Source organism: Neopelma chrysocephalum, unplaced genomic scaffold (assembly GCF_003984885.1).
Source record: "Neopelma chrysocephalum unplaced genomic scaffold, ASM398488v2 Primary Assembly neopelma1_43, whole genome shotgun sequence".
In the NCBI taxonomy this organism is placed as follows: Eukaryota; Metazoa; Chordata; class Aves; order Passeriformes; family Pipridae; genus Neopelma; species Neopelma chrysocephalum.
The window spans coordinates 22,028,341-22,051,715 of NW_020897702.1; the positions used below are offsets into that span (position 1 = coordinate 22,028,341).

Here is a 23,375-nt window from a genome sequence, read left to right on the forward strand (position 1 = left end):
TTCAAGACAACGAAACTTGTTAAAGGCCAGTAGAAAGGGTGTGCTTAGGAAGGAGAATGCCCAGGTGCAAAGCGTGGGTTAACTGCCAGGGTGTAGAGCAGAAGTGACAGAGGTGACTGCAAGCTGCGCATAACAGAAGAGTTGGCGGTGTGATGGAAAGGTGAGCTCAGGGAGGTGTTTGCTGAACTGTGGGGTAACTGTGAAAGAGGGTCATTTCTTGTGTTCTGTCTGGTGCTGATGATGTCTTGGCTGGAGTTCCACTGCATGGAACTTAAAATCCTGTGGGTTTCAATAGTTTCATTAACATATTCCTGTTGTAGGTTATCTCTGGTATACAGTTAAGCCCTGCAAACCACCTGGTGCTCACTCCCCAGTGGGACAGGGAAGAGAATCAGAAGGGCAACATGAGAAAACTCATGGGTATTACACTAATCAGCAATAGCTACAAGATCCCTGTGCTATTGACACCATTTTGGTCACAAATCCAAAACATGTCACCATGCAAGCTTCTATGAAGGAAAATTAACTTTATCCCAGCCAAAACTAGTACAAATCCATCAAGAAAACCTAAAAGAATCTCTTTTTCAGTCTAGAAAGGAAAATTTTGTTGGGCACGTTAAGTCCAGCAGGCTGCTGAGAGTAGTACTGTGTAGACTGAAATCCCAATTTGGTTGTGACCACTGTGAGAAGAGTAAAGTGAAATCATCCTATGTACAGGATTAGGAATATCTGCCTAGCTGCACTTGGTGAAAGAGGGAGAGGCTGTCTTGCAGTGCAAAAGCCTCCAACAAAAGAGAATCTTCAAGTTATCTCCTGTGCCACAAGTCTTATCAGACGTCATCTGAATTGATCCTGCCATAAATCCAGTGAGCAGGCCCTGCAAGTTCTGTGGGGATTTTAATGATTTTTATTATTTGGTTGGAGTTACAAATTGCAACTTTTAAAAATAACTTAAAAGTAAGTTAATGGTGAGATTTTTTAAGTGATGGCAAAGAAGGGGAGGGAACCTGAAACAGTACTTAGTTTTGCTGTGCCAAAAGTAATGGCAAAGTTGTGTTTTCAAACACCAGACTGGATTCTGGGCAGACCAGAATGGCTCTGTACTTACCCAGCATATGTAGTATAAAATCCATTCAGTGTTGGTTTGCTGTGCAATGACAGTCATGTTTGGGTTGGTCTGTTCTTTTTCTCTGCAGAGCCATGCCAGATTGAAGTGAGGTTGCTGCTGGCTTACAATTCCAACAGGAGCAAGGCATCTGCTAGAATTCCTAAATCTACTTGGAGTGAGAGCTTGGAGGCTCTCCCGCCATCTGAAAATGGCATAGAGGGGACCATACCGTTCAGCAAACCTGTCAAGGTGTATATAATGCCCAAACCTGCCAGACGGTGAAGTCTATTGCTAAAAGAAACCTATTTATGGGGTTGCTGGGTTGGGTTACAAGAAAACAAGATGCTCTGTCCAAGAGAGCAAACCAAGCCAAAACAGACATTAAAATAAAGTTGCTGAAGAACAGTTGGTCTCCTCAGCAGCAGACAAATACAGGAGTTATTCAGCTAGTTAAGAGTGATTTCAAGAAAATGCAGGTCTTTTTACATTGACTTAACAAAAACAGGACAGTTCTCAATCAGCATTGCAGTAGTAATCGCACTGGGCCATATCTTCAGTTTTTATGTATCAAAAATTTCTCTCCAAAGTCTGTACATTTTCTGCTATGTATTTACTATGTAAATGCTTGGGCACAGAAATCAATGTTATTTTTACAGTACTCTTAAGTGAAGCTGAGGAGTTCTTGGTTTTGTGGGGGTTTGTTTGTTTGGTTTTGTTTTTTTGTTTGTTTGTTTTGTGGAGGTTTTTTGTTTTGTTTTGTTTTTTTAGTGTCTAAAACTTGCATTTGTGCACTGGTACCTAATTTCTTAGTAAAAAAGCATATTCTAAAGTACTATTGTTCTTGCGAGGGAACTGCACCTCCGAGGGAAATTGCCAGTTGCCATAGGCTAAATCCAGAGCTGGTTTACATCTTCTACAGCTGTACTGAAGCTCGTATAGCTTTGGGGAGGGCACAGGTTGTTCATGGTGCAGGAGGAGAAGGAACCTGTTTGTGCCAGCAGCAGAACTTCAGTCAGCAGGACATGGAATTTAGCTGAGTTACAGGAACAGAGCAGTTTGTTACAGCTTTTGTTCGTTTACATGAAATGGAGTCGAACAATCTCCATCCCTGAGATGTAACCCAGCTCTCCTATTGCACATTTGTACATCTTGAGGAACAACGTGATCAAGTACCAGTTGGAAAATTCCTAACGACGTCGCACTAAGCTTTACAGGATCTGTTTCTGTGTGGTGATCCTGGCCTGAACCAATACTTAGCAGGATGAGAAAAATCTACGTTTTTCAATTCAGCAGCACTTTTGGCACTCAAAGGCTTTCTGATCAGCTGAAGTAGCTGAACATGCTCTCAATTAAGCAGCAGTCAGGCAACTTGTCAGTGTTCCCTTCTGGAGGTGAGCTGGGACTATGGAAGAACAAGATCTTCATTAAAACGTGATCCATCTGGCAGTCCTGTCGGGAAGTGTGTCTGTGCATCACTCCTGTGTGCCAGGCTCAGTGGACTGAGGAACCTCCTATGATTTGTAGCAATCTTTTGGTATGATTTTCTAGGAGGACTTAATGTGTGAAACATTCTAGTGCAGCAGCCAAATGCTACCTGTGTTCATAAATCAGTTGTTTTTTGTTTTTTTTTTTTAAAGTGTATTTTTAGCAAGTAAACAAAGCCGTGAAGAAATGCTTTCCGGTTATGCAGAGATTAGTGTAAATAATAACCCCTTATGTGCTTTCCTGCAATAAAATTGGAAAACTTCTGCTGTTCTGTTTCCTCTTTATTATATGACTGAACATGGATGCCTGCATGGTACTTGGCTAATACAATTACTGCACATTTTTTGGGATTTTAATTTTTTAGCACTGACGTTGTGGTGCAAAGGCTCATAGCCATTAAACTTTGCTGCTGCTTTAGATATTCTTGAATTAAATATCCTTTCTTAGTGCTTCTGCTCTTACAAACTGGTTTTTGGTGTTTCACCTTTGGGGCGCTGTTTTGAAAATCTTCTGCACCTCTGACAGCTGAGTTGTTATTGTCTGACTTGATGTTGGCATCCTCAGTTCAGTTCCCGGCAGGCAGGGTTGATGTATCTCTGTGTCTGGGCAGATGCGAGTTGAGTGAGCTCATTACAGACTTTTTCTTTTTTCTTCCTCTCATTTTTGCACTTCACGAGTATTTCTGCAGTTTGTCATCCCAGTAAAGTTTCTAATTTAAATGGTGTCCATATGCTCCAGGCCATAATGGATGCTGTGGTAGGCACAGCACATATTTTCAATATCAGAATTTTGGCATCTTTCTCTCTTTTTCTAAGCACTGGATCAAATTTCTACCATTTTTCCCCCTCATGCTGTCCTTGAGCTCCTTCCACGCAACATATTAGGCAAAGATCAATTGCCTTCTGTATTACCAACGGGAATCCAATACTGAAGGGCTGTGGAAAAGAGCTGCTGTCAATCCCTTCTCCACCCAGCCTGTATTTGTGCTTGGGACTGACCATTTCATGCCATGTTCCAACATATGGGAAATCTGAGAGGAAATTTCTATAAAAAGCACGTGTTACTGTAGTTGTTTAAATCTAGATGTTGGCTCTTTCTTCCCCTCCCCAGGTTTTTCTGCTCTCAAAAATACCACAGTTCACACTCTTTGTGGAGCTGCAGGACCTTGTGTCATCTCAGAAGCATTTCTACCCATTCACCAGTTGTCATTTATTTTGGATAATTTTTGGGCTTCTGGTCTATAAGATGATTGATCTCAGAATGAAAAGAAAAACAAAGGGCTGTACTCATGCTCAAAGATAATTTGCATCTTTCATCTCTGTTGAAGAGGGAACAGAGGACTTCAGATCACAATCAGCCAAGTACAGGGAGATTCTGTTCTCTCAGATGGCTCCAAGGGTAGGAACTTGGTGCCAGTACAGCTGCTGCCACAGGGAGATTGAGCAATCTACAAAGGAAGGGCAAATAATTTGCTAAAAACTAACCATGTTCAAACAGCCCTCACCTCTGCACTGTACCTCCTAGTTAGAGGTAAGGGAAGAGGGTCAAGAATCTGGCAGAGCAAGGAAAAGGCTGACCTCATGTGAAAGAGGTGTAGCTTAGTGGTGTGAAAATGTGTTGTCCTGTTTGCCATTAACTTTCTGGATTTAATTACACATGGCATCTGTGTGTGGGGAAGTCCAACTCTGAATACATTTAATGGGAAATTCGTATTTAGATTGCTCAAGTCCACTGAAATTCATTAGGCCAATTTGCAAGTAAATAATGCAATTATCGAGTCAAGAGCTCATAAAAAAATGCATAAATGTATTGGGAACAAAGTTGAAGCCTATGAGACATTAACTTGGACCTGTTGTAGCTTTCACCTCCCTTATTTTAAAAAGTACAAAAGACCTAAGTGGGCAGGACCACTCCGTGCAAAAAGTACAAGGCAAGTTCTTGGGAAGACAGAAAAACAGGGCATGCATTTAAATCTGACTGTATGACATCATTGAATCATTTGTGTTGGAAAAGACTGCTAAGATCATCGAGTCCAACCATTAACCCAGCACTGCCGAGCCCACCTTTAAGCCGTGTCCCCAAATGCCACATCCACACGTCTTTTGAACACTTCCAGGGGTGGCAACTCCACCGCTTTCCTAGGCAGCCTGTTCCAATGCTTGACAACTCTTTTGGGGAAGAAATTTTTCCTAATATCAAGTCTAAAACTCCTCTGGTGTGACTTGAGGCTGCTTCCTCTTATCCTGTCCCTTGTTACCTGGGAGAAGAGACTGACCCCCCATAGGCTACAACCTCTTTTCAGGCTGTTGTAGAGAGAGAGGGTCCCTCCTGAGCCTCCTCTAGCCTGAATACTCCCAGCTTCCTCAGCTGCTCTTCATAAGACTTGCACTCTGCACCGTACTGTGCAGGTCATCTTAGGTTCCAGCTGACAGAAATGGATTTCCTGTGGAATCCCATTTCACTTGTCTGAGTTACTATCACTTTTTTCGTTTTATTTCACTTGCATCTTCCATTTTATTCTTAGTAGCAGGCACCAGGAATGCAGAAAGGCTGTCTTTTTACTTTACAGTTTGTTTTGGAGTCCCACTAATATGGCATTAGCAAAGTTGAAGGCTCTTGGATGCCACACTTTGCACAAATCCTGCCTGATGTCCCTTAAGAATGCTGGTTGTGTTGCATTTGGTGTGTCAGTGAGCCTCTTTACAGCCTGTTTGTCCTGGCTGCCAGCTCGCACATGCTGCTGCACAAAGATAAGGGCTGGGGACTGACCCGCTGGGCGGTGGAGCAGCTGGGGTGGAATCTTCCTGGCTCCCAGCCCAGTCGCAGCTCAGCTTTAATTTCAGTGTCAGGGTGGGAGTTTGCTGCCTACTGGGACATAGTTCTCCTGGTGGGAGGCAGAGCAATGGTGTATGTGAGAAATCCTGCACTATAAAAGTGCATTCCCATGATTTGGGAGATGAGCCCGTAATTTTAACGAATTATTTATGGCTCTAGCTGAAAGCAGCAATTTAACAAAGACACTGGTTTGAGCTCTGGTGGAATTTTTTGATGAATCAGTCCCAGCTGTTTCCACCATGTAAAGCAATTTCAGGCACTAAGAAGGAAATTGGGCTTTCAGGGACTGGAGCAGCCCAAGTGGAGCAGACGCTTTTTGGGAACTGACAACGCTGACTCAGGAAGCTGTGATGAGAGCAGCAATAGAAGACAGGGATGGAAAAGACTTGCAGAAGATAATCTCCTTGTTGACACTGAAATTTTGTACTGATGGTGGTGAAACTTAGCAGTTTGCCTTTAAAAACAGAAATCCACTCCTTTGCACACTGCAGCTCCCTGTTTTGGAAGTGGAATCTTCTGTATCCTACGAGTTGCCAGATGAAGGGAAGAATAAAGAGGCTGCAGCACAAAGCTGGGTAGGGCTCACCTCTGAAAGTCACCTAGCAATTCAATATGGGCTCTGCTCCTCACATGCCTTTTGGGAGGATGAATCATGTAGCAGCAGCAGTGTGAGGAACCCACAGTTTTTCTCAAATGCAGAACCTGGGCTGAGCAGTTTTGGTGAAAGTGGCATCACCATTAATGTGCCACATTAACATGAAAATATATTACAAAAAAAATAACCTGGAGGAGAAAGATAAGGTGTTTGCTCAAGTTCTCCTAACAGTGTAATTCACATTCCAGTTTTTTAAGTACTGCACTGTCCTCTCAGCCAAAGCCTTACAAAGCCTCTTCCTATTTGAGGCTGCCTTAAGGCCCAAAAGCTGACAAAGTAATGCAAATATATGACCACAATCAGGAGTCAAACCACCTTCACTATAAGATAACAACATTTAATGCAAAAAGCCTTCACACTCTGTGGGTTGGTAGGAACTTGTTCTGCTGGCATTCCCTTGGGATGACCACCGTCTTCTAGGTCAGTGGTTCACCTTCTACTTCATGCCAGGTAAGTTATTCAGAAAAATATCATAGTAGCTACAATGAGCATTTTACCAGCTGCTGTGTCACAGAACACAGATGCAGCTGGAAAGGCAGTTCCTGCTGGGTTAGATAAGATTTTGCCTCAAATATAGCTACACTAACAGAAAACATTGCTGTAATTAGGAGATTGCATGATAAAACTTTCAAGTACTCACTTTCCCTTTACTTTTACACCACATTTTTTTTATCAGATAAAAGGTTTTAAATGATTACTACAGCAAATAAACAGAAAAAGAACACAGTATTTTGGGGGAGTCATTGTGTTCTCATATCAATCTAAGCCTCTCTGCTACTGCCTGGGTAGCACCAAGTGCCTCAGGGCTTGTACAGCCTTATCTTTGTATTTTCATTAATACACACAGAATTAATATGCACAGAACAAGAAATAGTGAGCCTGTTGGAAAAAAGATCTACACTAGGCAACTTGTAACTGGTAATATTAGAAGCCCACCAAGAACAGCAACCAAGAGAACTTTTTAAATTTTCAGTGTAATAATATACTTGTTGAAGCAGCATTTAAATCGTCAGATTATGACAACCAGTAATAATTCTCACATCCATCCCCAGCTTGCCAGAAGCACCTTGCTAGCAGCAATTTAGACTGATTTCCTAAGGATCAATGTTTTATGCTGCTGCTAACTCTGATTTTGTAACGCATCTTTCAGATGATTTTAAGCATTTCTGAATAGATATGTATTGGACAACTCAATCCTCAGAACTGGCAATTAATAAAAACATTCTTTAGGGCCCATATTTTATGTCTATGCCCTGTAGACGTTTTCCTCTTTGTCTGGTTCAATGAAAAATTTAGATGTGTTACATTATGTGATGTTCATGAATTAGCAAATATCCTGACTGAAGTCACCAGCAGGAGGTAAAGTTGCATATTCTGAGTTTACTTTTTAATTTTGTTTTATTTTTAACTACTTTTTCCAGTGGTGGCAAAGTGCTTCCTTACTGCTTCAGCTCTACCACTTGACTGTGCTCATCAGCTATCTTATGGCTGCATTCCAATAGCCAATAATGTAATTTTGGGACATTTTCTAATAAAAGTACTCAAAACATAACCTTCTGATTTAGTCAACAGGTGAAAAGTTAAGTAACCAGACTACGGACAGCCTTCAGAGGAAGGTTAGGGCAATCTTAAGAATATATGGAAATTATTCTGTAATTAAATAATTTCATTCCCAGCTCCATTTTGTGAGCCCTCAATTTGTTTAAATCCTGAACTAATAAACTGTCCTTGCATTTCAGACTGTCAGCGCGCAAATGCCTTGGGACCTAAGTTCACACTCTGTTGACTGTAATTTGATTCAGCAGAGGTGTGTCCGTGATTTGGCTGCGGTCAGGGGAGGCGGGATGAGCTGTAACACTTCAGCAGGTTGAGTGGAAGACTCCCCCCACTCTGACACCCTGAGCAGCCAGGGTGTTGTACTCTGCCACAGCCTTCTCCGTTTGCAAGACCAACACATCAATCCCGTTCTTCTTCAGATAGTCCACGGTGGATGCCGGAACCTCAGAAGAGAAAAGGAAATGGGAAAAGCAAGTGTTAGATTCTTTTCCCCTTACACTGGAAGGCTTGAAAAAGAATACTGATGCCATTTGTTAAGCACCACTTACGTAACTGCTAATAGCCAAAATTATAATATGCTCCGATATTTCTAAGATTGATTTAATTTTTTCTCTTCAATAAAGCTACTTTTATATCTACACCTCATATATCTCCTTAGCACACCTTAAAATGCAGTCCTTTCTTGCAAAAATAAATAGAATTGGAGCTAAAGGTATTTAATCTAAGTAAAGTGTTACTCATCCCACCAGAAAGCTAAAGAGTTGTTTCTCATGAAGTAAGTCAGCACTTCTGAGCTTTCTGTAGCTAGTTTATCTGCTGAAATGACACCCTGGCAACATTAGTAACAAAAATGCCGAATTATCAAAGTATTCACAGCAGGCTAGAGAGCCAGTTTATCACCTATTGCAAGAGGAGGGGGCTAATGACATACTGAAAAATTCTCCTTGTTTCAGTTGCTCCTGTAGCAGGACATAAACCTGTTTACTGCTTGACATTGACGCTAATACAGAGGAACTCAAATGATGTTTCTTTCAGAGGGACCCCTGACAGGAGCTCAGCCACGCTAATCCTGAATTTCTTCCCTCTTAGTTGAGCATCTTCAATTTAATTTTTTTTTTCCCTAATCAGAGGGAGAGGGAAAACAAACAGTTCTAGTTTATGCTTCTCACAGAACAAAAACTTACCTGCAAAGCCTCACTCATGCCACGGCCAATCACCACAGTTTTAACACCCTTCTTGACGACTTCTTCAAGGTCAGCAGGCTGCACTCCTGGAGAATGCTAAGTGTCAGGGAAGGAAAATAATAAACTGTATACTGACAGCATCAACCAGGAAAGCTGTGTCTGTGTGTTCTGAAACTGTTCACAGAGCAGCAGGGTAAATTAGCCATACCAAAATGTAACACAACCCTCTTTTCTGCATACACAAAGGAGGTAACACTAGAAACTGAAAAAGGTATTTTATATGCAGATGAAGGATGATAGTTAATCTACTGATGGCTATATTATAATTCCTTATTAAACAGTCAAAAAAAAGATACATTACACATTTCTAAGACATTTATGTCTAACTACTGGCATTTTATAAATATTAACAGTTAAAGTGAAATCAATAAATGGCAACATATTGCTGTTTGATTTCAAATTAACAAAATCTTTTCGTAAGAAAGATTGTTGCAAGCCAAAGTTTACTCACTTTAAATACAAAGGGCTCTTCAAATAATTAAAATGATTATTTCTTGTTTACTTTGGAAATCTCATTTACCAAAGAGGACTGAAATGTGTTGGGTAGCTTCATTTCAGTTAACAGCTTCCATTTCTGCACCATTTTTTATTTTAAGAAAGGAATATTTGAAACCAAACCCCTCCAAGAAAGAAAGAACTTTCATAATACATTAACCGAGTTTTTAAAGAAGCACACCCATTTATTCCTAGCACACTTTAAACATATGAATCCATAAATACACATTTAATATTAAAATAAAATATTATTATGTCACACTAACTCTCCTGGATTCAGTTACTCTGTACAACCTGTGGCTATAATTTGCCTCCTCTTTGGTATGCACTTCTATTTTTAAACCATAAATACTATTTCTCCCCCTTTTTTTAGTAGAATTCTGAAGTTTTTTAGAGGTCTGAGATGAGTTTCTCTACTTCAAGTGAGAGAAACTCAAGTAAGTAAGCAAGTAAGACTTGTCAAGCTGAAACAAATGATCTCCTGAAGCTGCAGGTGAGGGAAGCCTTCCATGGTAGAGTGCAACTTCCAATGAGTGCATTAAACTTATTCCACAAGAAAGTCTTTAGCCTGGCTGGTATCTGAAGTTTCAGTAACAGAGATGATTCACCTCTATGGTTCTCCAAGTTCACAGAATCACAGAATACCTCAAGTCGGAAGGGATCCATGAGAACCATTCACAGGACTACCTTAAACTAAACCATATTGACCATTAGTCTAATATGGCTATTAGTGCTTAGTTACAGAACCTTGCAGGGCCAGTTACGCAATTTTCCTGATGAAAGAATGCCATACGAGACAGTAGTGTGACAGCAGAGAAGGAGAGGATGCAATTTATTTCCAACTAGAGTGTGGGACATGACCAGCACTGCTTGTTTCCCAAACTTCAGTTCCATCTACCTCAGGAAAAACACACTCAAAGAAAGTAGGCACACTGTAGTACACCATAAAAAAACACGCAGAAAATGCACCTTTTGAATCCTACTGATCAATTTTTTTACACTTCTTCTCAAGTTGGAGATGCAGTCTAGAAAAGCTTAGTTCTATTCTTAATATCTGTTGTCTGCTATTCATTTTAAAAGCAAATCACCTATCTCCGTATAGCTGCAAGGATAGGACTGACCTACAGCAGGAGCTTTACAGGTGACAAACCCTAAATAGATATTTTTTACTTCCTGATTATATAAAAAGGATGGCAGAAAACCTACATCTCCAAAGAACCCAACCATATTTTTTCTCCTGCAATTTTAATTTAACATAGACTTGTTTATTCTTGTTTCATTTGCAGGACTCCTCTAAAACTTATGGATTTAAAGATTTTATCTGTGACATTAAGATATCAGTTGCTAGAAACTTCCAAAAGAAAGCACAACCTCTTAATGTCAATAAATGCTTATAATTTGAAAACAAAGTTTTTCAGTGGTTGGAATGAATATCGATATGTGACTGAGCTGGAAACTACTTGGGAACTTTTCAGCTACCCTATCTGTTCTGCTTCTCCAGTCCTGTGCATATAAACCAGGAAAACAATACTGTCAAACAAACAGTGACTCTCACCACATGACCCAGCCCTTTGAAGAGCCAGTCAAAACTTAGTTTTTTATAATTAGACCAACAAGGAAATACATTTTAAAAGGTTACATATACAGCTACCTTTCTCTCTGCAAGGTGCAGATATCTTTGCACGACAGCACCACCTTTCTCTCGACATAAACTTACTCTGCATAAATTGAGCTCTGATGGCTTAAAAAAGTTCTGTTCCCCCAAATACTACAGTTGAAGTTCTGAAACCAAAAGTTCTGCACTTCAGTTGTGTCAAAATTAATTCAACAGAGCTGTATCCTCTGCGTGGATACAGCTGCAAGTGCTGGGTCTAAGCCCTGGTCGGTACACAGTTCTTCTGTGCTTTAACTTTTGCTTTGAAGGCATGAAACTTTTTTTTTCTAGCCAATCATCTATGCCAGTGCAAGCTCTAATATGGGGAGAATTATCAACATTGAGTTGATAGATTCAATACTGCTTCTAAATCTGGAACATCAACACTATTCCATGTACTTTTATACAATTTCAATTGCATTTACAGATAAACTTTAAAAATTACAAGGGCAAGCACTTAGTATAAGGCTTCCAAAAGAAGTCACTGTGTGGTTAGCCAGGCTGAGCTTTTCACACAGAATCTAGTGCATATGACACTGCATCTGCATATTTTTCCTCTGAAATAAGTACAAGAGACCCCAAGGAAAAGGATATAAACTAAACCACAGGCATTGTTGTCTTCCAAACATGTAAGGTCAGTGACTCTTGATTTTTTTACTTCTCATAATTTCTTTTCCTCTCTCACTCAAGACAACTTTTGTTTAGACAGTCTGAAGAGAGGTTGCTACTGGCATCTTATGACAATTGCCCTCTAAGCCAGATGCAGGATGTTGTTTGAAAGCTCTAAGGTGTGTGATTGTTAATGGTCAGGGTAGCTGTGAGGACTCATGGCAACGGTTGCTACATCCTGTTGCATATAGGACACTGTGCGTCTGCAGCCCTCTGACCTCTCCACACAGTCACCTCCAAAATGTACATTCAGTTCTTCCCAGGAAAAGTCTAATGGCTAGATGAAAGAAAAAGGCAACTCGCTGAATTTCTGGCTGGAACTGTTCTCTAGACCATTCTCAGAGTCCTGTTTTAAATGCAGGGTAGTAAACAGTGAACTTACATTAGTCCCAGTTTCTCGCCAATCCCATGTCCGGCTTCCTCCTGGCCATACTTTGCAGTCCTTATATGTTGTAGAGCAGCCTTTCACCTTCATCTGACCCCAAGAAAGGGAAGCAATTTCAGGGGAAGACATCACAAAGTTGAAACAAAGTCTGGAAAAAGGATATTTAATATATAACATCAGGCCAACATATGCAGCATGTTAATAAAAAAGGAAAATTCTGTCCTTGCCCCAAGGAGCTAGGAAGGAAACACTATTACAGACTTCATCCACGTGACTTTGTGACAACAGAGGATCAGCAGATTTGTTGAATTACCAGTCCTCTTGGGGATTTTGTGCAGGATTTTGGGCAAATCATTTTACATGCTAAATCTGTACAAGTACTGGGTGTTCAACTTTTAAAACTATCAACAGGGATCAAGTGCCAGAATATCCTCTCACATCTGGGTTTTAATCTTCTCCCTAAAATGTACAATGAAGATGATAATAATTTCCTAAAATATCTGAGATCTACACTATTTCTTTGGCTGTTTCACTAAAGTGGCAAATGAGGCTAAAAAGAAACGCCAAACAAACCAACCCAACAGAAAAGCCATGAACCAAACAGTGGCACTGCCATATTGCTACAGCAAACAAGACTTCCAGGGGTGTATAGGGGTCAAACCTTCTTTCCCCCATCCCTGCTGACAGAGGGCAAGTCTCCCACAATAGTTATACACCTAAATAGCAACTTGTCTAGTTGTTTGACCTCAATCTTCATTGTTTCAACTTAAACCCATTATTTCTAAATCTTTCTGTTGGGGACAAATAGAACAGCTTAATTTTTGTCCTTTTCACCATTTTTTTGTTTTCTTGAGGATTTCACTCAGGTTTTTTTCCCCTTCATTTAGATCAAATAAATTTCCCTTCAGTCATGTTTTCTAAATCTCTGCTTATTTCCTCCTTTTTTTCTGTGGCATCCAGCAACTGGTACGCATCTTTCTTTGATGTCTATTGCCTGGAACTAGACAGAGCATTATTGGTGTCACTACAGATCAACTGCTTTTTGGTGTGTGCTGCAGCAATGTTTGGATCTGCTGGGCAGATCCTGCCCACAGGCACTGCTGGGCACCACCAGGGCAGGGGCTCTGCCTCACAAAGTACCGTGTTATCTCACCATGTTATCTCACTAGGAAGCTTTCACCCTCCTCACAGTCCCTCATGTTACTGCAGTCGGATTGCTGGTATGATTTGGGCATAGAGCAAAAGAAAGGAATCACAGGGTGATGATATATGCTGGAAGTGTGTTGGACTAGCATGGCAGTCCACTGACACATCTCAGGGGTAGAGTTACCTTTCCGCCCTTCCAGTTCACCTGGTCTGAAATCTGCATTATGAAGAAAACTGGCTGTTTCTGCAGTAAAACGAGGCTCCACCTCTGGCTAATCCAGAAAATCTCTGTGGCAGATCCTTCCAGATACACAGATTTTCATCCTTTACTTTTTAGTTATTTAAATTTACCAGGAATTGAATTGTGTAAATTCATCATAGGAACCCTGGTGGCACAGATTGAAGGCACTGCCCTTGCAAAAGAGAAATCTTTGGATGACCAGGCTGCCAGTCCTCCTGGAAGCCTCCCTTCCCATCTTGCACGTGCTACAACAGACACAGCACAGCTAGATGGGACATGCTCTCCTCAGATTGCCAGGAGCAGGTCTCAGTATCCGCCTAAAACATTGCATGAAGGAAAAAAGGCATTACTTTGGTTTCAGCATAGGACTGAGTTTGCCAGAGGTGCTTCTCACACAGGATAGTGGGGCGATTCTTTTCCTTCTCACTCCTGTGTGACGTTTGTGGCACGTATGTCCTGCTGAACAGCAAGGCAGGCAAGAAGCTACAGGGGACTGGAACTTGCTTGGATTCATATATCCTAATTCTCTCATCACACATCCATGATGCAAGGGATTCAAAGGCTTGTACGACTCTTTTTCCAAAAGTCTGCCTGAAGGGAGACTGTAGCTGAAGAAATAACCAGCAGTAGTCCCAACAAAATGAAATTGAAGAGTAAAGGTAGAACAAACCCCCCAGAACCTGGCTCTGAAGAATGAAAATAATTTTTGAGTGTCCTACTTTTGAGAGGAAATGGTGGAATTAGACCTGGAGGTTGGACAGAGGTGAATGAACAATAAAATGATCTAGAATATCGGCTACTCTAATCCAAACAGTACTACAAGACTGGAACTGTGCAATCAAACAGGCACAAACTGCAAATAGGAGAGCAAGGATTCCATGCTATCTTTTCCAAAGAGCACAGAAATAAGTAAGCAGCGGAAACGAAGAAACAAAATTTACATGGCATAAATACAAATTTGTAATCTAAAACTATTTCCCGTAATACTGCCAGAGGATATCAGTAAGGGCAGTCTATTTAAATAAATTAGAGTATCTTAGACTAGAGTAAATAAGAATGAATTTATTGACAGGAACTTTGGACATTCTTTGATGCAGGGCATGGTCCAATCACCAAGGAGTAGGAAAATAGTTCTCGGACAAATTATTTTTTTAAATTACTGACTGTGAGAAATGTACAGTATAAAAATAAACAGTAACACTTAAAATAAAAGAGACCTTGAACTAAATGACTTGAAAGTACAGCCTAAAATAGCAATTTCTGTAAACTGCGGTAGTTGAAACACAAAGAAACAAGGAGGAGAAATGGTTCGGGGCTCTGTAAGCAAACTCATGAAAGTTTAAAAACATCAGAAATAAAGGAAGCAGAACTTAAAACGAGGCAAAATCCAAGTTTATGCTAGGAGACTATAGCGAAAGAGAGAAACGAAGCAGTGGCTAAGGATGGCAGAAGACAAAAGTAGCTGAGAACGAAATGGAAGAAACTTGAGATTGAAGGGCAGTTGGGCAAGTGGGTGGATTTTGAGACTGCCAGCACACCTGTCTTCTGTTCCAGAGCAGCACCCACCAGCAACAAATAGAATAAAAGAGGTGAATGAGGGCAGTGCACCGGATAATATTTTATTGAGACACTGCAGAAGGAAAGAAATGTTTCATAAAATCCAAAGGGCAACCCAAGACCAAGGAAGAAAAAAGTGAAAGAGAAAATTGGTGTACGTGAAATTTTGGGCAGAACAAACTCCTGTAAGGGGTCAGAAGACAATGCGGTTCTCCAGCACTGCCTGGGAACAGGGTCAGGAGGTGGAGGTGAGAGACTTCCCATTCCAGGGGATACAGCAGCTGGAGAGGCAGGTCAGGATTAAAAACAGACAGCAGAAAGGCAAGTAGAAAGGCCGGAGAAATTTAAGCGAGCTGTGTAGGGAGGAGGAAGATCTCAAGTTTATGAAGGAGGAAAACATATTTTGGGAATTCGGCAATCCCACTTAGCCAGGGAGCCTGGTCAAGACGAATTGATCGGGGAGGTCACGGTGGAAAGGGGGTGCTGGTAAGAGAAGGTGGAGACAGCACTTTGGGAACAAGGTAGGGAGAAGAAGGAGGAGAGGACAGAGAACCCAGGGAAGCACCACGGGATGGGAGCGGGGAAAGGGAGAAGGGAGGGTACAGCTCTGGAACCCCTCGAAACATTGTGTGACGGGTCACAAGGATCGGGACCGGGATCAGGACCGGTACCGTGACCAAGACGGGGACTGGGAGGAGGACCAGTACCATGACAAGGCCCAGGCCCAGCCCATGACCGGAGCCGGGCCCTCCCTCCCTGCCGCCCCTCACGCCGAGTCCCCTCACGCGCCGCACTCACCGCCCCGCGCGCGCAGCCCCTTTGCCCCGGCGCGCACGGCCTCCACCCCACCCCCGCAGGGCGGGGGCGGGGCCTCCTCGCTACCGCCCTCTCATTGGCCAGTGCTCCCTACAGCCCCCGCCTCCACCCGCTCCGATTGGCCAGCCCTGCGGTCCTTCCCCGCCCCGCCCCGCCCCAGCCCCGCCTTGTTTTCATTCCCCCGCGCCGCGCGCGGCGGAGGGGAGCTGGCTCGCGCCGCTCTGGCCGCCGCCCCCTGCCCTCCCCTGCCTTCGCCGTGCCCCCGGTGCATTGTGGGATAGTGGCGGCCCGGCCCGGCAGCGCCCCCTCCTCCCTCCCCCTCCCCAGCTCCTTCTCCATCCCCAGGTCCAAGATGGCGGCGGCGGCGGCTCCTCCGGCCCCATCCCCGCCGCCCCCTGCCCCGGCGGGCCCGCGGTGCCCGGGCTCTTGGCCCAACTTTGCCGTCGTCTGCTCCTTCCTCGAGCGCTACGGGGCCCTGCTGGACCTGCCCGAGCTGCCCTTCCCCGAACTGGAGCGCGTCCTGCAACCGCCGCAGGAGCCCGGAGACCAGGGTGAGCGACCTCGACACGTCCCCCCGCCTGCCCGGCCCGGGCCGGCCGGCTGAGGGGGGCCCAGGGGGCGGGGGGGGGGGGCCGGGGCTGTTCCCCCCCCGCCTCCTCCCGGCCCCGGGGGTGGAGCGCGCCGAGGGAGAGGAGGGGCCTGGGATTCCCGGGGGGAGGGGAGCCCTCGCTCCCTGCTTTTTTTAGGGGGGAGCAGCTATTTGTCGGGGGGAAAGGCTTCCCCTTATGGCAGGGCACAGGAAGGAGCAGGGGCACCTCGCCCGTCCCCTCTCCTCGCTCTCAGTGCCGCCTGTGACCCCCCCTCCGTCCCTTCCCCCCCCCGACGTTTCCCTGGGTTCGTTCTCGAGCTCTGTGCGGGTGGGACTCCTTGCAGAAATGAGGGATAAGCTGAAATAACTATTTTCGTTCAGCTTGGCGCTGGCAGCCGCTCTCTCTTCCATCTCCTCCCTTCCCCCCAGCTTGGGGGTCGCTTCACAACCCCCCTCCCCCATATATCTTATATATTTAATGTATCTGTCTGTTTTTGCTTGTCCGCCGAAACAAGGAGGGAACACACGCACAGACACACACACGAGGGAATGTCCTGATCCTCGCTGACCCCCCGCCCCTTTGCTCTCTGTGTATGTGGGATGAGGAATGGGGGGCGCGGGGAGGCCCCGAGCCCCCCCCCGACTGCTGTTGTAGGCCGTCTCCTCCCCACAAACACAGCCAGCCATTGTGTGCCACCTCCATCCCTCTCCTCTCCCCCCTCCTCCCTCATCCCCTCTGTAGTTGCGGGGGGGATAAGCTGTAGCTGCTCCCCCGCCGCCACCTGAGACGTGCGAGGTGGAGGGATGGGTTGTGCACTCCGCCGTTTGCTTTCAAGCTGCTCCTCCTCTCCCCTCCTCTCTCCAGAAGCAGGTTTGGTTGCCTGACTCTCTTTAATTCCAGCTCCCCGCGATGGATGCGGGAGGGCCCGGGCCGAGAGATGAGCCCGGGGAAGGAGGGCTGTATTGGAGGCGGCCGTAGGAATACGGAGGGGAGGGAGCTTGTTGCTCTTGATCTCTTGTCTCTGTTATTCGCTTGGTTGTTGCCTCTGCACTCTTGCCACATAGGGAGACCATGGAGCCCACGGCGCATGCCCGGCAAGGCCCCTTGGAAACTTCCTGCTGCTGGAGAAGCCCAGCTCGGGGCTGTTTTTGGTCCAACAGACCCTGCTTTTCCCCCAGAAGGCACCCGCTCTCGCCTCCTTCCCCCCAAACCCACCCTATCTGGGGCGTGTGCCATTAAATCGGCGTGTAGGTGTTTCCTCTCGTAAAGGAAGTTGCTTTCTGCCAAGTGCAGATGTCCTGCCTGTGGGTTCACAGCATCAACTGCCGAAATAGAATGAAATAAGATTAATGTATTTTCTCCTCATGTTGTCTGGTGCCTAGTCAATATGAAAAAAAAAGACAGCTGAAATCTGCCAACTTCTTAAAACAGGATTAACTTTCTGGAAAGTACGTATTTATATTCAGTTCCCCACCACTCCTGTACCTCTTATGTTATATAAAGGACTCATTACAAAAAACGTTGTTTTGTTAAACTGTTGCAAAACTTATTCATAAAAATCACCAACACACTTAAAAGTTTGAATTTTTAACAGAAATAATCCTTTTAAAGTAACATCTATAAAGAAAACTAATGCTTTTACTGTGACACAATGTCAGTGGGTGTGTAATAGTAATTTTCTTGTGTGAAATGCAGAAAAAATTAAAATGAAAGGATGAGATAGTGACCTGTGTTCTGAGCGTATATACCTTTGATTAAACAAAAAATAAATTCCTGATGACTTTTAATTGCATCATGGGTGGGAGGGGTTGTCAATAGGATAATGTTTACTACATAACTCTCTTCTGAAAAGGTTTTGAATTATTTGTGGAGTTTGCATTATGGATTGATTTGGTAGTTGCCAAGTTTTTAAACTTCTCTCTGTTTGTTTTTTCCCTTCCTGTTTGACAGAGGGCAGGTTATTCTCCCCTTCCCACTCCACCCCCCCAAAATGGGAGGAGATGCAGCTACTGAAAATGTACTCTCTGAAGTACTGGGTTTTTTTACTTGTGTCTGATGTAGATGATGTATTTGGTTGCATTTTTTCATCTCTAAGAAAGAAAGTGTGGAGGTGTGAAAAACAAACTTGTATGATTCTTGATACTTTGTGTGGTGACTGGTGTGACAGGGGTTTTCTTTTCCTTTGATACGACCAGCTCCTTGTGCTTGGTCTGTGGTACCGGTACCTGTTACCTGGAGTATTTTGTGCTCTTGCAAAAACAGCTGCAGTGACTAGATTTTTCTACATGATTTTTACTTCAAGTAATCCCCAAGGTGGTGTTTTTAAGGGTACAAGTCATAAAGTTGCTAAACCTAGATTGAAAATTGAAGTGGCTCTTTTATTTCTGAACGTCTATTATTTACCAACTGTATGTAGTTTTCCTTGGAATGCAAAAGGGATTTTGATTTCAGTTATATACAGTTAGTTTCACTTTTAATACCAGCATTGCTTGGCAGTAGATTTACAATGGCAGTAATACGTAACAAAATCTAAGGAGATAGCTACACAATCCCAAAGTATTGAGTTTTTTTCCTGAATTTCTTAAAAACTAGAGCAAATTTTAAATTTCAACTGCCACATAACAGCTATTTGTAACTCCTCTCCATATTAATTTTGCAATCAAGAAAAGGAATCAATACCCTAGGGTTTTTTTTAGTTATCTTTAAAACTGTTCTGATTCTCAGCAGTTGTAATTTTAATTTTTTTTTTTTAAGTTTTGTTTGTGGGGTTTTTTTTAATCTTTTAAACATGGCCTATATTGTCTTGTCTGAAGAGTTTCTCTTGGGAGATGCCAGCAGAAGTTATTTCCTTTATATTAGGAGTCCCAAGGAGAACTCAGGGCTTAAGTTTGATTGTTGTTCAGTAGTTGTACTACAGTCATATTTTCCTCCCTGTTAATAATTAGAACAAAGAACTTGTTCATTATTAAGGCAACAAGCTACAACCTTCCCTCACAGGAAGGGATGCTGAGCAGATGTTGACAGCTAGGAAGCTATCAGTTATTTCTTAGAGGGATTTTAGATTTTTTTTTAATGCTTGGACAGCTCTTAAACTTTGCTGTATTGCCTCTCCTAGCTGAGAATTTCAAGACAAATAGTAAGGACAGCAGCGCTTGGGTATGAATAGTTTTCAATAGTAGTGTGACTAGTTTAGATACCAAATTAACCTGAATTAGTAGCAGGCTAGATGTTTTAACCATGTGTACACAGGTGTGGTCTTAAAGTGCACAAACCAATTTAAAATGTTCTTTGGGATTTAGTGGGTAACATAAAACATACTTGAATAGGAAAGTAAGAATGTGTGGTGTTGATTTCACCCATCGCTTTTGAATAGTGGGATAAACTGGTAGCCTTGGAAATAGTCTTCTTACAAAGGCTGTATGATAAAACAGCTCAACTTTTCCAGCTGGTGGCTCATTTGAAAGTTGTAGCTATTCAAAAAAATAATAAGACCTGTAGTTATCTGATGAAGATTTTATTTTATGACGAATAATTATCTTGCCTTTATGAATGCTTAGTTTTAAGTACAATGTCATGACTTGGGTTGGAATTATGACAAACTTCTTGGAAGGAGTGAAGTTGAGTGTCTCTCAAGATGGTTAACAGTGTTAACTCACAAAATTCGCTAGTTTATGTGCCTCAAAAACTAAATGGTTTCTTGTAGGTTTTATTAAAAAGCTGTGTTTTAACCCCAGTCAGCAACTCAGCCCCACTCGGCTGCTTGTTGACTCCCCTAGTGGGATGGGGGAGAGAATTAGAAGGGTGCAAGTGAAAAAACCAGCGGGCTGAGATAAAGACAGTTTAATAGGGAAATCAGTATGAGGAATTTATTCACCCCTTCCCACTGGCAGGCAGGTGTTCAGCCATCTCCAAGACAGCAGGGCTCCATCATGTGTGAGGGTGACTTGGGAAGACCAATGCCATCACTCCCAGTGTTGCTGTCTTCCTTGTTCTTCCCTCAGCTTTTATTACTGAGGATGACTCCATATCATCTGGGATATCCCTTGGGTCAGTTGGGGTCAGTTGTCCTGACTGTGTCCCCTCCCAGCTCCTTGTACACATCCAGCCTCCTTGATGGCGGGGAGGGACAAGGAACAGAAAAGGCCTTGGCTCTGTGTAAGCTCAGCAATAACAAAAGCATCCTGGTGTTCACTGGCACAGGTTGCCCAGAGAAGCTGTGGCTGCCCCATCCTTGGAAGTGTTGAAGGCCAGGTGGGATGGGGCTATGAACTACATCTGGTCTAGTGGAAGATGTCCCTGCCCATGTCAGAGGGGTTGGAACAAAGTGATCCTTAAGGCTTCTTCCAGCCCAAACCATTCTAGGATTATCAACACTGTTGTGAGCACAGATCCAAAGCACAGCCCTATACTGGCTACTATGAAGAAAATTAACTCTATCCCCTCAAAATCTAGCACAGCAACCGAAAATATGATCTTAACTGGAACTTCTGAGGGCTGGGAGATGACATTACAACTGTGTTACTGTACTTTCAGGTGCAAAACTAAGGTAACGATATAGACTATCCTGCAGTGTGCCATGGTGTTGCATCTCCTTTGAGTCTGCTTGCTTCCAAAGGCAAAGCTGCAAACTGGAACAAATCATCACAGAAAACCAATACTTGTTCTCCTTGTTCTAACAAATATACTCTCTCTGTTTTATTTTTTTTCCCCTGAGAGTTTTTACTTGCAGCAGAAGAGCAATTGCAAATTTAAATGGTAAATATATGGTAGAGAGGAGCAAGAACTATATCTGTATTTGGGACTGTGTTTAAGGAACCATGATACCAAGTCACAACCTCCTTTGTGTTGGTAAATAGCTTGAGAATCGGTATAAATGTTAATTAAACACTTGGTCTCTTGTGAATGAACATATTAGTAGAATGTTAGCTTGCACAACCGAGATCTAATTTTACACATGACTACGCGAAACACTCACTGTTTTGCCAGGTTCCCTGGTGTATGAATGGGGGAACCTCTCCCGGAGGTGAATGGCATCTTCCAAAGTGTGCTAGACTGCATTAGCTCATTGATTTTTTTGCAGGCTTTTCTTAGCAGAGTGGGGTTTGGCTTCTTCTTCATTGAAATGGTAACAAGTACACATGCTTTGTGTATTCTGTCAGCAAAGTTACATCAGAATCTTGCTGGTAAAGATCATGCTAAAGGTGGTCTTGAAAACAGCAAGTGTGTTTGGTGTGGGTTTCCAGTCTGGAGCATTCTCCTATATTCTCACTGCAGCTCAAACTTCTTTATCACCTTTGATGCCTGGCAGTCACCCCGATAGACTGACCCAGTCTAGAAGTTTGTTGCTTAAATACAGCATGAATGTGTTGTGTTTGTTTGGAGTCTGATAATAAGAACAGTGTTCACATGCTGGCTGGGTTTTAAGTGATGTAAGGAAAGACATGGTGAGGTGCAGATGCCTAGTAGGAGGTTCATTTTTCTAAATCTTTTCTCCTCTTTTCTGTCTTTATAATGGGAGTCAAGGTTAATGGCAGGCAGCTTATGGAAAATCTGTGCAAGCCATTTAAAGTTTCTTTAATTTTTTTTTTCAGTAGAGAATACCTGATACTACATTGTAGACCTGAAAAAAAAGTCTTTGGAGCTACCATGCTTCAAAGCAGTAAGTTATATTTCATAAGCTGCTGTATTTTTCCTAAATCTTCTAGGCACATAACACCTTTATTCAAATTAATTTGGATGCTGAATTAATTTGTTTTCATAGGTTATGCCTGGCTGTTTTTTTATTGTCATTCCAGTTTGTCTGGAGAGCTATACAGCATTAAGCTTAAGGGTTCTTACCATTGTCTGAAGAAATTAACAATTAATTTTAGCTTAAACTGCTGTTGAATATCTGTATGGGAGAAAGATACCTGAAACTTTGTAGCTGTTTAATACAGCAAGCAAAAGCTAAGTATATCTGATGACAAGGAGTTTGACAGACTTTCAAGCTTAAGATTAGATATGTTCCTAATGAAAAAGGTAGTGAAATGGTGCTCTGTTAATGTGATTGATTTTTCTTGTATTTAATGTTTGATATCAAGCATGTTTGTGTACTGTTGATCGGAAGTTATGGGGTTTGATGTGACTCAGGTAAAGTCAGGATATGTTGCAGTAGCTTGTAATATCCACAGTAGATTGGTTAGTATTGAAAGTAGGTGATAAATGTGATATGGAAGTACTGTCAAACACTGCTTCACTTAAAATTTAATAATTCATACTGTACATGAGACTTATTATCTGATTTCAATGTAGAAAGATTAGTTCATGTGATGTCCTCTTATGTAAATGACCAAATTCTGACATATGACATTGGTTGTGCCTGTAATGCTGGATGAGTTGAGTTTATTCACACATCATATATTGCTCCATCTTCTTCATTAAACATATTAAGTGTGTGGCTATATTGATATTATAAGGCTGCTTCTGCCATAAAGCTGTATCAGCTAGTCAGAGGTAACGCTTTTCATCTGCTCTGCAGGTCTGAGTGTTCATGTGTTTTCACACCCTTTTCTTTGTGAGTAAGAAATTAAATTGCTGTTTCGAGTCAGTCAAGTAGTTACCACCTGAACAGAGGCTGACCTGACTGTATATATATGGAATATAAGTAGATCTTTCCTTTTCTGCTGCACCTGGGGGCTGAACCAAAACATTTATGTCAAAGCCATTAATCCACCATCTGTTAGTAAAATGCTGCATCTTTAACTTAGGAACTAACTATAGGAAAATAAAAACATAGCTAGTAAACTTTAGAACTTGATGTATTACTTCTGGGCTTGTTTCATTTTTGAGTCTGATAGAAGTTCTACAGTCATGTTTCTACCATCAAATTGACTCATTTGTTGAAGATAGACTCCAGTGACTTGGAGCTGATTATCTCAAACAGCATAATGGGGTTAAAT

The 23,375-nt window shown here is 42.6% G+C and overlaps 3 protein-coding genes across 7 annotated transcripts in view; 2 read left to right on the forward strand and 1 right to left on the reverse strand.

The window, feature by feature from the left end:
• Positions 1–2,860, forward strand: part of INTS4 (integrator complex subunit 4) — a 32,986-nt gene extending 30,126 nt beyond the window's left edge. For both annotated transcript variants that reach the window (XM_027677584.1, XM_027677586.1), the window contains exon 23: positions 1,197–2,860. In XM_027677584.1, coding sequence (XP_027533385.1) covers positions 1,197–1,390 — 194 coding nt within the window. In that variant the 3' untranslated portion in view covers positions 1,391–2,860. The remainder of the gene's footprint in view (positions 1–1,196) is intronic.
• A 3,539-nt stretch (positions 2,861–6,399) lies between these two features.
• Positions 6,400–15,880, reverse strand: AAMDC (adipogenesis associated Mth938 domain containing). Of its 4 annotated transcripts, none has more exons than XM_027677589.1 (4): positions 15,830–15,880; positions 12,085–12,235; positions 8,825–8,920; positions 6,400–8,083 (listed from the first exon to the last, which is right to left on the reverse strand). In XM_027677589.1, exons 2-4 carry the CDS (start codon positions 12,214–12,216, stop codon positions 7,943–7,945), a joined length of 369 nt encoding a protein of 122 aa, XP_027533390.1. In that variant the 5' UTR covers positions 12,217–12,235; positions 15,830–15,880; the 3' UTR covers positions 6,400–7,942. The 4 variants fall into 4 exon arrangements, with proteins under 4 accessions (XP_027533390.1, XP_027533392.1, XP_027533389.1 ...); XM_027677591.1 differs by having other exon boundaries at positions 15,739–15,846; XM_027677588.1 differs by lacking the exon at positions 15,830–15,880 and adding an exon at positions 15,703–15,721.
• A 304-nt stretch (positions 15,881–16,184) lies between these two features.
• The window catches only part of RSF1 (remodeling and spacing factor 1), a 64,296-nt gene continuing 57,105 nt past the window's right edge, over positions 16,185–23,375 (forward strand). Inside the window, exon 1 of the mRNA XM_027677587.1 lies at positions 16,185–16,398. Within this exon, the coding sequence (XP_027533388.1) occupies positions 16,200–16,398 (199 nt within the window). The 5' untranslated portion in view covers positions 16,185–16,199. The remainder of the gene's footprint in view (positions 16,399–23,375) is intronic.

Bases quoted from the DNA above. Each gene is read 5' to 3' on its own strand.
- AAMDC (XM_027677589.1), bottom strand. From the start codon at position 12,216: ATGTCTTCCCCTGAAATTGCTTCCCTTTCTTGGGGTCAGATGAAGGTG. The intron at 8,921-12,084 runs GTAAGTTCACTG...CCTGACACTTAG, and splicing joins GGCGAGAAACTGGGACTAAT to CATTCTCCAGGAGTGCAGCC. The intron at 8,084-8,824 runs GTAAGTTTTTGT...TTCTCTTCTGAG, and splicing joins GCATGAGTGAGGCTTTGCAG to GTTCCGGCATCCACCGTGGA.